Here is a 15961-nt window from a genome sequence, read left to right as displayed (position 1 = left end):
CCGCCTTCCCGTGGTGCCAGATGTTAAGCTTGGCATTCTGCCTTGCGACAAAAGGGAGAGCTGCGACCCAACCCGATGTGAAAGCGAAGGGTGCGTGGCACAGGGGGAGATGTGTCGAGGGACCGAACATCTGTCCCATTCTATTCGCAGGCCACAGACCAACAGGTGCTCTGCATGCCGGCGATCTCGTTTGTCGGCGTGGGATCGCGGCGCGTGTCGGCAAGGGTGTTTCGTCGCGCCCCTGGGTAACCGGGGCGTGTTCTGCCAAACCCAGGAGGTGGTGACATCGCCTGGGCCAGGTTAGATGGGTCCAGACCGCCGAACGTCTGGGGGACCGGCCCGCCACCTGAGTAGGTGGTGGTTGTTGGGGTGTTTAAGGGGGACTAAACAGCCTGAGTAGGAGTGGGTTCCTGGCCGAGAGGTGGAAACTCGGGCAAGTAGGCGGCGAAGGGAGAGAGGTGCATCCGCCTCTCCGGAGTGGGGGGTGCAGTTGCCGGGATGCGTCGCGTGAAATCGCCGATGACGGAGTCACCGAGGGGGACCAGTGCGCTGGAAACGGTGCGCTGAACCCAGCGGCTCTGGAGTGCCCTTGACCTAGGGGCGAGGTCGGTGGGCGAGCTGCAGAGGTCCCCCCCCCCCCCCCCATGCCAGAGGAGCGGGTCCGGGGCAAGAGACCAGCTCCCACCCCTTTTCTATCACTCGTACAATATGGCGACACCAGAGACGAGTGATTTGAGTGCGCTATCGCGAGCTTCTTTGATGCCTGTACCTGCTCCTCAGGACGAGTTGGGGCAGGCAAACGAAGAAAATGTGCTGCAAAGACACTCAAGGATCACGTTGTTCCTTGAGCAAAATATTAAAAACGGCAAGGTCAGGCGGCACTGACAATAATCAAAAACGAGCTGGCGGCGTGGGCCATCGCAAACGCCAAGCTCGAGGGCCACGTAGAAGAGTTGGTAAAGGAAAATGAAAGACTGAGAAAGCAACCTGCTAAGACCTGGGCGGGAGTGGTCGCACAAGCGCCACCGAAACCGCAGACAACTAAGGACACCATTGCAAAAGTTACCAAAAGAGCAGACACAACGGTCTTTCTAAGGACCTTGCCTGGTCAGGATACCAGCGTGAGGAAAATACAGGAGCTGCTCACCACTACCATAAACCCGGTGAAAGACAAGATTAGAATTAACAAAGTTAAACCAAGTAGGAATTCAGTAATCGTAGAAGTTACCTCCGAAGAGGATAAAGCAAAACTATTAAATAATGCTAAATTAAACTCGGTGGTCAAATGCGAGCCACCGAGGAAAAGAATCCCGTTGGTCATCTTATATGATGTACCAACGATCATGACAAATGAGGAAATACACAATACCATAAAGGCACAAAACTTTGAGGAAATGTCAGAGGAAGAATTCAAAGAAAATTTCAAACTGAGATTCAAAACGGAGCCTCGGGAGCGTGATGTGGTTCACCACGTCGCTGAGGTCTCCGCTCAAATGTGGAGAAAAATAACTGCAATGGGCAAACTGTACATCGGCTTTCATGCCATAAATATACGTGACTATCTTGTGGTACCGCGTTGCCACAACTGTGGAGATCTCGACCACGTTCTGAGGCACTGTACCAGGGGGTCGGCCTGCTCAAAATGTGGCGAGGACGGTCATGTGCGAAAAGACTGTAGGGCTGCAGCAGTCTGCATCCGTTGTAAGAGACGAGGCAAAAAACCTTGTGGCACCACTGGACGTAACTGCCCCACCTACAGACTCCTGGAACAGAGACTAATTTCGAGGACAGACTATGGCTGAACAAGCCAAAGCGAACAGGATGCCCAAAAGAAAACCCCCGAGCAAAAGGAGGAGGGATGCCATGAGGGCAAGTGCCTTTAAGTTATTCTTGAGGTCGCTCACTGACGCCACAATTAAAACCAACGATGCGAGTGCTCAAACGGACTCTACCACAACTGACAGAGGAACTCAAACTGAGCCTCTTACAGTCAAGTCCCCCTCCTCCCAAAGCCGGGAGACAAGGCCGACTAAAGATCAACGGCAATGGCATCCTGTAACAGAGTCTGTGGCAATCTCAAAGAAGGAGAACAGAAATATAAACAAACCAGTTCAGGAAAACAGAATAGCTAGCTCAAGTGAACCACCCACAATAGATACTGTCGTGAGATTGCCACCCGTCGACCCAGTCAGAGTCTATCCTAATCTCGAATTTACAATTCAACTGGCAAGATTAGAGCAGCCGACTACCCTGACCACTGCCTTAAGACACGTGGTCCGGGTGGGACATGAATATGGCAGGAGAGTCACCTTCTCGGTAATGGAGGCTGTAGACAGAATTCAGCTCAAGTCAGTGAATCTCCCCACCGACTTCGGAGCCCTGCGGGACCTACTTAAGAAAGTCTTTGAAAGACGTGGCGAAAAATTCGACCTGGACGAAATCTACCAGCAAGCAGTTTTGGCAAACGGATGCATCACATTTGACTGGAACAAGACTTGGCCTAACGACAGAATTCACACGTATTTCCCATAAAACTACATGACGAAAATCACCATTGGCCAACTTAACGCCCATAACAGTAGACTTGTGATGCAGGAGCTACGTAAGGAAGTGGAGGAGAGGAGACTGGATCTGGTCTGTCTGCAGGGGCCGTACTCCCTAAATGGGAAATTAGCTTTCACAGCTGCGACCTGGCAAGTTGTAAGCAGTGGAGAAGACCCTAGATCGGCAATAATTATAACAAACAAACTCCTAAGAGCCACAGTTCTAACACAGTTCACAACCAGCCACTGCAACGTCGTGGAGCTGCAGTCTCCATCCGGAGCAACTATTTTCATCAACATGTACTTTCAGTATGGTGATGACATTGAGAGACACTTGGCACACCTTACCAAAGTCATCACGGCGTTGCGGGGGCGGAAAGTAATTATAACTGCAGACCTAAACGCCAAATCCCCCCTATGGTACAGCGGCACCAGGGACGCAAATGGAGAGAGGGCAGAAGAGGCCGTCATGGCCTTGCAGCTGGTGGTGGCAAACAAGCCTGGCAACCCTCCGACCTACGTGGCGGGAGGTGGCCAAGGCACAAACATTGATGTGACTTTGGCTACGCCTAATGCTGCGCATCTAATCCAGCAGTGGAAAGTTGTAGAGAACGCCACCACTAGTGACCATAATCTTATCACTTTCTGTATGGGAGACAAGGAGAGCCGCTGGGCCATGGGGTGGGAGGTGCAATATAATTACAAAAGAGCCGATTGGGAGAGACTTGCTAGGGAGTGCGACATTCCTGCACTACCAGAAGGTGACGGACATCTGGACATTGATGTTGACAACAGAGCCGAGGAACTGGTGACAGTAATAACTCGAGTGGTGAAAGCTGCTGTACCTACTAGGAGGAAGGCCATGGCGGCCTCTCCGTCACCATGGTCAGCTGAACTAGAGGAGATGCGCCGGTCTGTTAGAAGGCTCAGGAGGCACTACCAGCACAGTGTCGTCTGGATAGAAAGACAAAGATGGTTGCAGCTATACCGGGAAGCTAAAGACAATTTCCACCAACATTTACGAGAAGTAAGATCAAAAAGTTGGGAACACTTTGTCCTAAACCAACTTGCTATGGATCCTTGGGGAGTTCCCTATAAGCTTGTCCTGGAGAAAATCCGCTCTCCGATGGAACTCTCAACCGTCAGGCGTGGGGACGGGATGACGGAGTCTTGGCAGGAAACTGCTGAGGTCCTTCTCCAGTCCCTGCTGCCTGATGACACAGCGGATGGAGAGACAGACGAACAACGGTAGCTGCGTGAGAACTACAGCAACAATATACACTCCTGGAAATGGAAAAAAGAACACATTGACACCGGTGTGTCAGACCCACCATACTTGCTCCGGACACTGCGAGAGGGCTGTACAAGCAATGATCACACGCACTGCACAGCGGACACACCAGGAACCGCGGTGTTGGCCGTCGAATGGCGCTAGCTGCGCAGCATTTGTGCACCGCCGCCGTCAGTGTCAGCCAGTTTGCCGTGGCATACGGAGCTCCATCGCAGTCTTTAACACTGGTAGCATGCCGCGACAGCGTGGACGTGAACCGTATGTGCAGTTGACGGAATTTGAGCGAGGGCGTATAGTGGGCATGCGGGAGACCGGGTGGACGTACCGCCGAATTGCTCAACACGTGGGGCGTGAGGTCTCCACAGTACATCGATGTTGCCGCCAGTGGTCGGCGGAAGGTGCACGTGCCCGTCGAACTGGGACCGGACCGCAGCGACGCACGGATGCACGCCAAGACCGTAGGATCCTACGCAGTGCCGTAGGGGACAGCACCGCCACTTCCCAGCAAATTAGGGACACTGTTGCTCCTGGGGTATCGGCGAGGACCATTCGCAACCGTCTCCATGAAGCTGGGCTACGGTCCCGCACACCATTAGGCCGTCTTCCGCTCACGCCCCGACATCGTGCAGCCCGCCTCCAGTGGTGTCGCGACAGGCGTGAATGGAGGGACGAATGGAGACGTGTCGTCTTCAGCGATGAGAGTCGCTTCTGCCTTGGTGCCAATGATGGTCGTATGCGTGTTTGGCGCCGTGCAGGTGAGCGCCACAATCAGGACTGCATACGACCGAGGCACACAGGGCCAACACCCGGCATCATGGTGTGGGGAGCGATCTCCTACACTGGCCATACACCACTGGTGATCGTCGAGGGGACACTGAATAGTGCACGGTACATCCAAACCGTCATCGAACCCATCGTTCTACCATTCCTAGACCGGCAAGGGAACTTGCTGTTCCAACAGGACAATGCACGTCCGCATGTATCCCGTGCCACCCAACGTGCTCTAGAAGGTGTAAGTCAACTACCCTGGCCAGCAAGATCTCCGGATCTCTCCCCCATTGAGCATGTTTGGGACTGGATGAAGCGTCGTCTCACGCGGTCTGCACGTCCACCACGAACGCTGGTCCAACTGAGGCGCCAGGTGGAAATGGCATGTCAAGCCGTTCCACAGGACTACATCCAGCATCTCTACGATCGTCTCCATGGGAGAATAGCAGCCTGCATTGCTGCGAAAGGTGGATATAAACTGTACTAGTGCCGACATTGTGCATGCTCTGTTGCCTGTGTCTATGTGCCTGTGGTTCTGTGATGTATCTGACCCCAGGAATGTGTCAATAAAGTTTCCCCTTCCTGGGACAATGAATTCACGGTGTTCTTATTTCAATTTCCAGGAGTGTATATGGAAATGATACGGCAGTCTACCCATTCTGCGAAGAGGAGGTAGCTGCCCATATAATATCCCTGAAGAGAGGGGAAGCTCCCGGGCCAGACGGCATTGTGGCGGAGGTGGTGCAATTCCTGGCCCCCAGATAGTCGCCCCTCTAACTCACCTATACAACGAATGCCTCAGGCAGAAAAAGTTCCCTCGAGTTTGGAAGAGGGCAAATGTTGTAATCATTAAGAAAGGAGCTGACAAAGACCCAGCAGATACAAAATCTTACCGACCCATCTGCCTGCTTGATCTGCTTGGAAAGGTTCTGGAGAGACTGCTGGCTGCTTACCGAGTGCTGTGTGGGATGAGCAGCAGGCAGTTCGGCTTTAGGCGTGGGCGATCGGCATCTGACGCAATCGCCCTGGCGGCCGAGGTCTGCGGCTCTACCCCGTACAAGTACGTTGTCGGCATCATGATGGACATAAGTGGCGCCTTCGACAACCTGTGGTGGCCTTCGCTCTTCTGCTGTTTACGGGAGAAGGAGTGTCCAGGGCCGCTATATGGGTGTCTGAGGAGCTATTGCGAGGATCGGGAGGTCTGGCTATCATCCCCTAGCAAAAGGGTAAGAAAGACAATCACTAAAGGATGTCCCCAGGGCTCCATACTAGGCCCTCTGTTTTGGGACATCCACATGGAACCATTATTAGACAAATTACAGCGTAGTGATGAAGTGCTAGAGATGGTAGCCTACGCAGATGACCTCCTCCTACTGGTTGGCGGCCGTAGCCGAGAAGACATAGAGCCCAAGATAGAACGAGCAATAGAAATACTACAACTTTGGTGCCGAAACACGAAGATGAAGATTTCACTAGCTAAGTCCACATACCTCCTTCTAAAGGGACAACTAGTGCGCAATCCAACTGTCAGGATAGAGGGCTCACCGGTTCTCAGGCGACGTGAGACTCGCTATCTCGGCATCATCATTGACGGAAGGTGGTCATTCGGTAAGCACATTGAAACTGTAACTCAAACAGCCCTACAAATACTCAACAACCTCATCTCCATTGGACACAAACGCTTCCATCTCCCACCACATCTCATCAAACTTTACCACAATAGCTTACTCACCTCCATAGTGGGTTACGGCTCGGGAATCTGGGCACACAGGTTCACAAGAATGGTGCCTGCCATGACAGTGAGAAGAGTGCAGAGAAACATGATTATGAGATCAGTGGGGGCGTATAGGACCACACCGGGAGGAGCCCTGTTAGTCATAATGGGACTCTGCCCTTAGATATCAAAATTCGGGAGCAGGCCGCTTGGTACTGGGCAAAAAAGGGGAATTTGGAGAAAACAGAGGAAATTCTAGGAAGCAGGATTGAGAACAAAGTTGAGATCAGGCTAAGAGGGGATCAGTTATGGCAACATTCGTGGGAAAGCGAAGAAACAGGGCGCAGAACTTTTGATTTCTTACCAAATGTTAGGGAAAGGATGGAAATGTCATATTTTGAACCAACCCGGGGACTAATTCACTTTCTCACTGGACATGGACACTACTCGACATACTTAAGTCAATTCGGGAAAAAGGCGACACCTGCGTGTGACTGCTCCTGACCATGTAGTCTACGAGTGCCCCCTTTTCAATGATGTGGCCTCAGTGTTACGTGACCAACTAGCGCACAATGACACGTATAGACTGCTTAGACAACATGACACCTTTCAGACTATTAACAAACTGGCTAACGCAGTATCACAGAAAGCCTTAAAGGACTATCTGAGAGAACTAAATTAGCACCTATTAGAGACCCACTCAAATACTGATAGAGTACGGTACCCTATCCCCTAGCCGCCTGGGCGCAGAAAGGCCGACTTCTTCAGTCTAGAATCCGCCGCACCTCGGGACTAGGGGGAGTGGGGTGGAATTTTTTACCGATCTGGACAACGCACCCAATTTGACCTTAGGATAAGGTTAGTTGTAGGACTTAGTTTTTAGATACTATTCTTAGGAACCTGCAGCGACCAACATCTTGGCCTGCCCAGTGTCAGGGGCACGCTCATTGGGGTTAGCTCAATGAGAAAGGCTCTATAGTAGGTTTATATTTCCAGCTGACACATTTGTAACGCTGCAGGCTTTAGTGACTAGTCTATAGATAGTTAGGTTACCTACTTAACAATTATTTAACACACCAATTTGCCCATTGCATTTTCCATATAGTTTGCCCACTAACTAGTTACTACATATTACTTAGAATAGCTACAACTAATATAAAAATGTATCAGTATTTTCGGCCCACTAATCACATAAGGCAGTGGGCTAGATTGTATAATTAATAAGCTTTCTGGAAATAAAGATTATTTTAAAAAAAACGGGAAGGTTGGCAGCTGCTGATCCACATTCGCTGGATGTTTGCAAATAGCCTCCTAGTAACGAGAGGTAGTATTGTTCCATAATATCTCCAAGTGTCGCGTAGGCTTCCTGGTGAACTCCGTCGAGAACGGGTTAACTTTGTTGTGTTCGATGTTCCCCAGGACACTTGTATCGGAATGTTAAGTAAGCCTGGCCTTCTGGCTTGCCAGGGACGTGCCACAATATCCACTCTTCCCACTATTTCGCTTGAAACCGTTTTCCAACGAGGTACAGTGATGAGCCATAACATTATGACCAGGAGTGTTCACCGCGACGTTGGATGCCGCCTGGTGAAGTTGCGGGCACGTGATACTGTAACTAAAGTATGTAAGAATACACGACACGGAAGTGGGATCATCCTAGCGAAAATATGGGCTGCAAAGGAGACTCTGACAGGGGATTGATTAGTATTACGCAGAGCCTGTGAACGAGTATCTTGAAAACGGCGAAACTGGCCGAATGCTCACGTGCTACTGTCGTGAGCACGTACGGAAAGAAATAGGACAGTGAAGTTACCACTAGGCGCTAAATGGTTGGACGTCCACGACTCTTCACAGAACGTAGGGTTCGGAGGTTTGTCTGCTCTGTAAAGCACGATAGATGGTGATCTGTGGCATTTCTGCCGAAAGAGCACAGTGCTGGTGCACGCACAAGTGCTTCGGAGGACACTGTTCATCGTGCCTTGTCGAAAATGGAGCTTCGCAGCAGACCAACCGTATGTGTTCGCATGTCGACCTAAAGACATCGTCAATTACGGCTGCAGTGGGCACGGGGCCATCGCAATTCGACCGTCCATCAATGGAGACGCGTCGGCTCGCTACACTGGGTCGACGGTCGTCCCTACAAACGCCGTCATCGAGGTGAACGGCGGCTCGAAACGTCCAGCGTGCCATGGACGCAGGTTGGTGGGAGCCGCATTATTCTATGGCAGACATTCTCCTGCGTTTGGATGGGACCTGCGGTAGTAATCGAAGACACGCTGACAGCTGCGAACCATCTGCATCCCTTCATGGTTGATGTCTTCCCCGACAGCGATGTCATCTTTCAGCAGTAAAACTGTCTGTGTATTGGAGCCGGAACCGTGCTACAGTTGATTCAGTAGCATTATAGTGAACTCACGTTGATGTCTCGTCGACCAAATTCGCCTGGTGCAAATGTTATGGAACCCATCTGGGTCGCTATCTGGTGCCATCGCCACGTACGCAAATGAGCGGCCTGTTATTTACGAAAACTGCATTACCTGTGCGTAGACATTTAACGGTATACAGCTCCACAAACCTACGGACAAACTGTCGGACCTCTGATAAGCAGAATTAGTGATGTACCTCGCTCCAAAGACTGACAAACAAGTTATTAAGCAGGTAGTCATAATGTTTTGGTTCGTCAGCGTGTTCCCCTTCCGGCCAAGGGAGCAGGTTTCCCACCTTCTCTTATACGTGTAGAGTGACCGGTGTGGACCTTACTAAATAAGTTATCACAAAGAGTGTAAGTATTTTTTTCCTTTATTGTATTTCAATGCCCCATCTGGGACGGGCTGGCAGTAGCATATGCACTGCTCTTCAGCCGAAAGACAGTAATTATACAAAAGAAGACATTTAAAATAACAGAAAGGAGAAAATAAGTCATAGATAGATATAAAAAGGGGGAACAGTATGGAAGAGAACAGACAAAAAGGGGGGCGATTGCAAAATGGAGATAAAAACCGTATAAACGTTGTTGTTGTTGTGGTCTTCAGTCCTGAGACTGGTTTGATGCAGCTGTCGATGCTAATCTATCCTGTGCAAGCTTCTTCATCTCCCAGTACCTACTGCAACCTACATCCTTCTGAATCTGCTTAGTGTATTCATCTCTTGGTCTCCCTCTACGATTTTTACCCTCCACGCTGCCCTCCAATACTAAATTGGTGATCCCTTGATGCCTCAGAACATGTCCTACCAACCGATCCCTTCTTCTGGTCAAGTTGTGCCACAAACTTCTCTTCTCCCCAATCCTATTCAATATTTCCTCATTAGTTATGTGATCTACCCACCTAATCTTCAGCATTCCTCTGTAGCACCACATTTCGAAAGCTTCTATTCTCTTCATGTCCGAACTATTTATCGTCCATGTTTCACTTCCATACATGGCTACACTCCATATAAATACTTTCAGAAATGACTTCCTGACACTTAAATCTATACTCGATGTTAACAAATTTCTCTTCTTCAGAAACGCTTTCCATGCCATTGCCAGTCTACATTTTATATCCTCTCTACTTCGACCATCATCAGTTATTTTGCTCCCCAAATAGCAAAACTCCTTTACTACTTTAAGTGTCTCATTTCCTAATCTAATTCCCTCAGCATCACCTGACTTAATTCGACTACATTCCATTATCCTCGTTTTGCTTTTGTTCATGTTCATCTTATATCCTCCTTTCAAGACACTGTCCATTCCATTCAACTGCTCTTCCAAGTCCTTTGCTGTCTCTGACAGAATTACAATGTCATCGGCGAACCTCAAAGTTTTTATTTCTTCTCCCTGGATTTTAATACCTACTCCAAATTTTTCTTATGTTTCCTTTACTGCTTGCTCAATATACAGATTGAATAACATCGAGGAGAGGTTACAACTCTGTCTCACTCCCTTCCCAACCACTGCTTCCCTTTCATGCCCCTCGACTCTTATAATTGCCATCTGGTTTCTGTACAAATTGTAAATAGCCTTTCGCTCCCTGTATTTTACCCCTGCCACCTTTAGAATTTGAAAGAGAGTATTCCAGTCAACATTGTCCAAAGCTTTCTCTAAGTCTACAAATGCTAGAAACGTAGGTTTGCCTTTTCTTAATCTTTCTTCTAAGATAATTCGTAAGGCCAGTACTGTCTCCTGTGCTCCAACATTTCTACGGAATCCAAACTGATCTTCCCCGAGGTCGGCTCCTACCGGTTTCTCCATTCCTCTGTAAATAAATCGTGTTATTATTTTGCAGCTGTGACTTATTAAACTGATTGTTCGGTAATTTTCACATCCGTCAACACCTGCTTTCTTTGGGGTTGGAATTATTATATTCTTCTTGAAGTCTGAGGGTATTTCGCCTGTTTCATACGTCTTGCTCATCAGATAGTAGAGGTTTGTCAGGACTGGCTCTCCCAAGGCCGTCAGTAGTTCCAATGGAATGTTGTCTACTCCGGGGGCCTTGTTTCGACTCAGGTCTTTCAGTGCTCTGTCGAACTCTTCACGCGGTATCATATCTCCCATTTCGTCTTCATCTACATCCTCTTCCATTTCCATAATATTGTCCTCAAGTACATCGCCCTTGTATGGACCCTCTATATATTCCTTCCACCTTTCTGCTTTCCCTTCTTCGCTTAGAACTGTGTTTCCATCTGAGCTCTTGATATTCATACAAGTCGTTCTCTTATCTCCAAAGGTCTCTTTAATTTTCCTGTAGGCAGTATCTATCTTACCCCTAGTGAGAAGCCTCTACATCCTTACATTTGTCCTCTAGCCATCCCTGCTTAGCCCTGCATATAAAAGTAGTGCACATAAATAATCACACACTGGGACAATTAAAGAACACAAGGTGAAGTATGACGATCATAAATGGATCGATGGATGGCGTAGCACATAACAATCACTGACAGTAATACTATGTACAAGTCCAGCACACAAATAAAATCACAGCTCTTGACGCACAGGAGAACAACACCAAACACAACACTGATGTAGCAAACTGATGACGATGAGCAAACAGAGAATCTGCCAGGGGTATGGAGACGAGGGAGCAGGGAAGAAGGGTGAGATGGGAGGAGAGGGGGGGGGGGGGGAGATGGGCGGGGGGCTCACCGAAAAGGGCTGGTGAGAAGAGAAGGACGTGGAAAGGTAATAGTCGAGGAGGGGTGCAGGGATGCAGGGGGGAAGCAGGAAAACCCGCTCTGGGAGAAGCAGCGGAGAGGAAAAGGGCGGCCCTGGGAAGGAGGGAAAAAGGCCAGGTTACAGTTGGAAAGAAGGGTAGATGTCACAGCAAAGTTCAACATTCAGGAGGGGGAGGTGCTGGAAATTGTCCTGATGAAGGAGATGGAGGGTGTGACAACGATAGAGGCCTAGCAATGGGTGTGGGGTGGAGAGGAAGGAGGCAACCAGGGGATGTTGGGGATCAAGCCTGTGGACAATGTAAAGGATGTGGAGATGTTAGAGGAAAATGAGGAGGTGGGGGAAGGGTATGAGGTCATACAGGAGTCACGTTGGAGAATGAAGGTGGATACGGAAGGCAAGGCAGAGTGCATGGTGTGCTAGGATTTGGAGGGCCTTATAAAATGGGGGGGGGGGGGGAAATCCAGGCAATGCAGAGGATAAGACAATGAGTGTGGAGGATGGTGGAAGGATGCAATCTCCATGTCTGGCCAGAGAAAAGTTTCAGGAGGTGGAGGCAGGAAGAGGCTTTCTGCTGGATGGTCAGGAGATGAGGGGTCCAGGTGAAGTGATGGTCGAGGGTGAGGCCAAGGTACCTAATGTTGGGGGTGAGGTGGATGGGACGACCATAAATGGTGAGGTAAAAATCGTGGAGACAGGAGGAGTGGGTAGTGCGGTCTATGATGATTGGGTTTTGTAGATATGAAGGAACCATTGGCTACACCAAGTGGTGAACTGGTCAAGGTGGGTTTGGAAGGTGCATTGGGACCGTTGAAGGGTAAGACAGAGAGCCAGGAAGGCGACGTCATCAGCATATTGGAAGAGGTGGACAGGAGGGGGTAGCTTCGATATATCGTCAGTGTACAGGAGATGAGGAGAGGGGAGAGGACGGAGCGCTGCAGGACGCCAGCAGTAGGATAGAAAATACGGGAGCTGCTGTCGTGGAGGGTGCATAGTGAGTGTAAGCAGACTACATGGTTGCTTATGAATGAATATCCCAGTTTCCATGTGCGAGTATTACTTGGTTTACTGGAGAAGCAGCACGGTATGTATTGGCAGGGTGTTGAGCTCACCTTCCACAGTGAAGACGCAGGCGGAGTAGAGGAAGGCGTCGCTGGGGACCGAGGCGGCGCGCCGTGCCCTGAAGGCGAGGGCGGCTGCCAGAGAGACTGCGGAGAGCAGCAGCGCAGCAGCCAGCGCCGCCCACAGCCGGCCAGACAGCGGCTGCACGAACACTCGCCACTCGGGCCGCCGAGACACCTGCTCGCGGCGCACGAACAGCGTCTGCCTGCGTCACGGTGTGGTCACACCTCGATAATGCGCTTTTTTTTTCTCATTCGTTGTTGTTGTTGAAGTCATCAATCCGAAGACTCGTGATACAATTTTTTTGGTTCAAATGGCTCTGAGCACTATGGGACTTAACTGCTGAGGTCATCAGTCCCCTAGAACTTAGAACTACTTAAGCCTAACTAACCTAAGGATATCACACACATCCATGCCCGAGGCAGGATTCGAACCTGCTACCGTAGCGGTCGCGCAGTTCCAGACTGTAGCGCCTAGAACCGCTCGGCTACAGCGGCCGGCGATACATGTTTTTGTTCCCATTTTTCCGAGCTACATTTGGACTATTACAGCCACACCCACCCCCATCTAAAAAGTATTGCGTGAGCCCTAGTCCTCCACTCACAAGGAGATCGCGTTTACTCGTCATCACCAATTTCATTCAGATTTATGATACGTGCAGCGCTTAGCCAGAAATGAAAGTGAGAGAAGGGAGAGTTCCAGATGGCCAGGCGTTTGGTTAAAAACAGCGTTTTTGGCGCAGGTCCGGAGAGGCGAGAGCCATCCGTGCTGGCCTAGCTTCCAGGCAGCGGTTGGCGCAGCGGAAAGATTACAGAACTGTAATCGCAGAAATATGGTATCGTATCCCTACGTGGAGATTTTTTCGGTACTTTTACTACATATAAATCGAAAGAATGCTCAATACGCTGTATTCATTAATATTTTCATAAAAAGCCTGAATATAAAAGACGAAGCAAGATATGGAATTGAAAGAAATTTCTATGAAGGAATTGTAAGGCGTGCACGAGTGCTTCGTAAGTAAAATTAAATACTTTTATTATTTTACAGTTTATTATCCATCGTTGAACAGGGCAAGCAGTAATTATCTCGGCATCTTGCACACGTTATAATCACCACATATTTACAGTCATGTGGTTATTTTACCGAGCATGTTGGCGCATGTGTTAGCACACTGGACTCGCATTCTGGAGGACGACGTCACAAACCCCTATCCGGCCATCATGATTTAGGTTTTCCGTCATTTCCCTACATCGCTTCAGGCAAATAGCGGAATGGTTCATTTGAAAGGGCACGGCCGACTTCCTTCCCCATCCTTCCCTAATCCGATGGGACCGATAACCTGGCTGTTTGGCCGCCGCCCGCAAACAAACCAATCAACATGGTTGTTTTAAGGTTCCTGTAGGAAGACAGTCTTGCTTTACATTCATTAGATTCTCTCACATCGCATCACTTCACCCAACAGATTGTACAACTGGTGTACAAAAAAAGCACTCCGTCTTCAGGCCACATGTGGCCTACCGGGACCATCCGACCGCCGTGTCATCCTCATGGAGGATGCGGATAGGAGGGGCATGAGGTCAACACACCGCTCTCCCGGTCGTTATGATGGTATTCTTGACCGAAGCCGCTGCTATTCGGTCGAGTAGCTCCTCAATTGGTATCACGAGGCTGAGTGCACCCCGAAAAATGGCAACAGCGCATGGCGGCCTGGATGGTCACCCATCCAAGTGCCGACCACACCCGACAACGCTTAACATCGCTGATTTCACGGGAACCGGTGTATCCACTGTGGCAAGGCCGTTGCCCACAAGTGGTGTACAATGGAATATATTTTGATGCAGTCATCTTAGGATGTGATTTCTTTTTCTCTCTCGGCCTGATAAAAGTAGTTTTGAAGATATTTAGTCAAATTCTTTACGTGGGAAAATAAATAGACAACGCAAGATTGTACAAGCGGAGGGCATTTGGGAGGGAATCACTTTAATACTGTACGATGACATTCTACTTTTGTCTTGAAGGTAAAATATATTGAATATTATTTCTGTTTATTTGGGGTACAAGCAACGCAAAAACCGAAAAGAAAAAAGCTTCCTCACACGCAGACGACCCCACGACCTCCAAATTACCCGTCTGTACTCTTTCCGCTGTCCTGAGCGCTACATACAATTTGCGCTCTCACAAATGGCTCGTGCCTCACCTGAGCAGCATCAAAAATGCTATTTTTTTCTACACGCTTGGCCGTCTGGAGCCACAACTTCTGTCACTTTCTGGTCAAGACTTGTGTATACAATGCTTTAGGATGAAATCGATGACGGCGAGTTGACACAGTCCCCTTGCCAGTCCATATAACCGGAACCAACCACCCCCACGGCGCAGATTCCATGCTATGCAGCTGAGGCTGTGGGCCCCGTTGCCCACGCAGAACCTCATGGACGTGGAACCTCGTGGTGTAAATGGCACTTATATTATAGTCGTAAAACTTTTATACATCATACTGAAAATAGGGAATTTGAAAAGAAAAAATAATGCTTTAAGAAGAGCGATAAAAGAAGATACGATGGACTGAGTAGCTGATGTCCCTTCACCTGCGCTGCCCAGGGAGGAGGTCTCGAAACGTGCCCTCGAGCGCGACATCCCTATACATTACTTGCTAAGATATGTTCATATGCCAGTCATCTTAATACTTGATTACACGTGTGATACAGGATTACTCTTGATGCGTGTTGTGTATGCTATGTATTGCGCCTCATCGTGTGTTTTATCATACGTGTAATGTCATTCTAACTTACGCTATTAGCTAATAATCTGTCATTACAGTTAGTGGTTTAACGTGGTGCCCGATACAGTAACTGGGTACTACCGTATTATAACATATGTCTCTCTGGTTCGTTTCATATTTGTTCCGATATTTGGATTTTTTTACATGTTCTTCTCTGTGTGCTGTCTCCTCGATGTTAGACAAGACCGTTGTATTGCTGTCCTCATCTGAACTAAACCAGTTGTCTCTTTGACGACTGCTGCGATGTGTATGTCCCATTGTAAGGTGATAGAATGAATGAAGGTCAATTTCGCACCTTACATAAGAGTTTTATGCATCGTAACAGGAAGGTGAATATGACACCTAACTTTCTTCGGCAGATTTGCCTATAAGTATGTAATGCAAAGGGGATGACATTCAATCGACGGTATTAACACACTGCTCCTATATAATGCATGTCAATGAGCAGAAGGTGAAACAAGCAGCGAGAGGAAACGTCTTGTGTGGAAGCCAGTGTGGGCAGACACAGAGGCCGCACCATCAGAGGCACCTTGAGAAGCTCGTAGGGAGTGTCCCACGGCGGGAGTCAGTGACCGCACAGGTAACGCATACTGGA

The 15961-nt window shown here is 49.1% G+C and overlaps 1 protein-coding gene across 1 annotated transcript in view; it reads right to left on the bottom strand.

Moving 5' to 3' along the window:
• Positions 1 to 15961, bottom strand: part of LOC126474694 (glutamate receptor ionotropic, kainate glr-3-like) — a 133918-nt gene that overhangs the window by 66655 nt on the left and 51302 nt on the right. Inside the window, exon 5 of the mRNA XM_050102172.1 lies at positions 12578 to 12792. Within this exon, the coding sequence (XP_049958129.1) occupies positions 12578 to 12792 (215 nt within the window). The remainder of the gene's footprint in view (positions 1 to 12577; positions 12793 to 15961) is intronic.

This window comes from Schistocerca serialis, chromosome 4, assembly GCF_023864345.2.
Source record: "Schistocerca serialis cubense isolate TAMUIC-IGC-003099 chromosome 4, iqSchSeri2.2, whole genome shotgun sequence".
In the NCBI taxonomy this organism is placed as follows: Eukaryota; Metazoa; Arthropoda; class Insecta; order Orthoptera; family Acrididae; genus Schistocerca; species Schistocerca serialis.
Note: the sequence above shows the minus strand (reverse complement) of the source record. Positions and strands in the feature narration are given on the sequence as shown.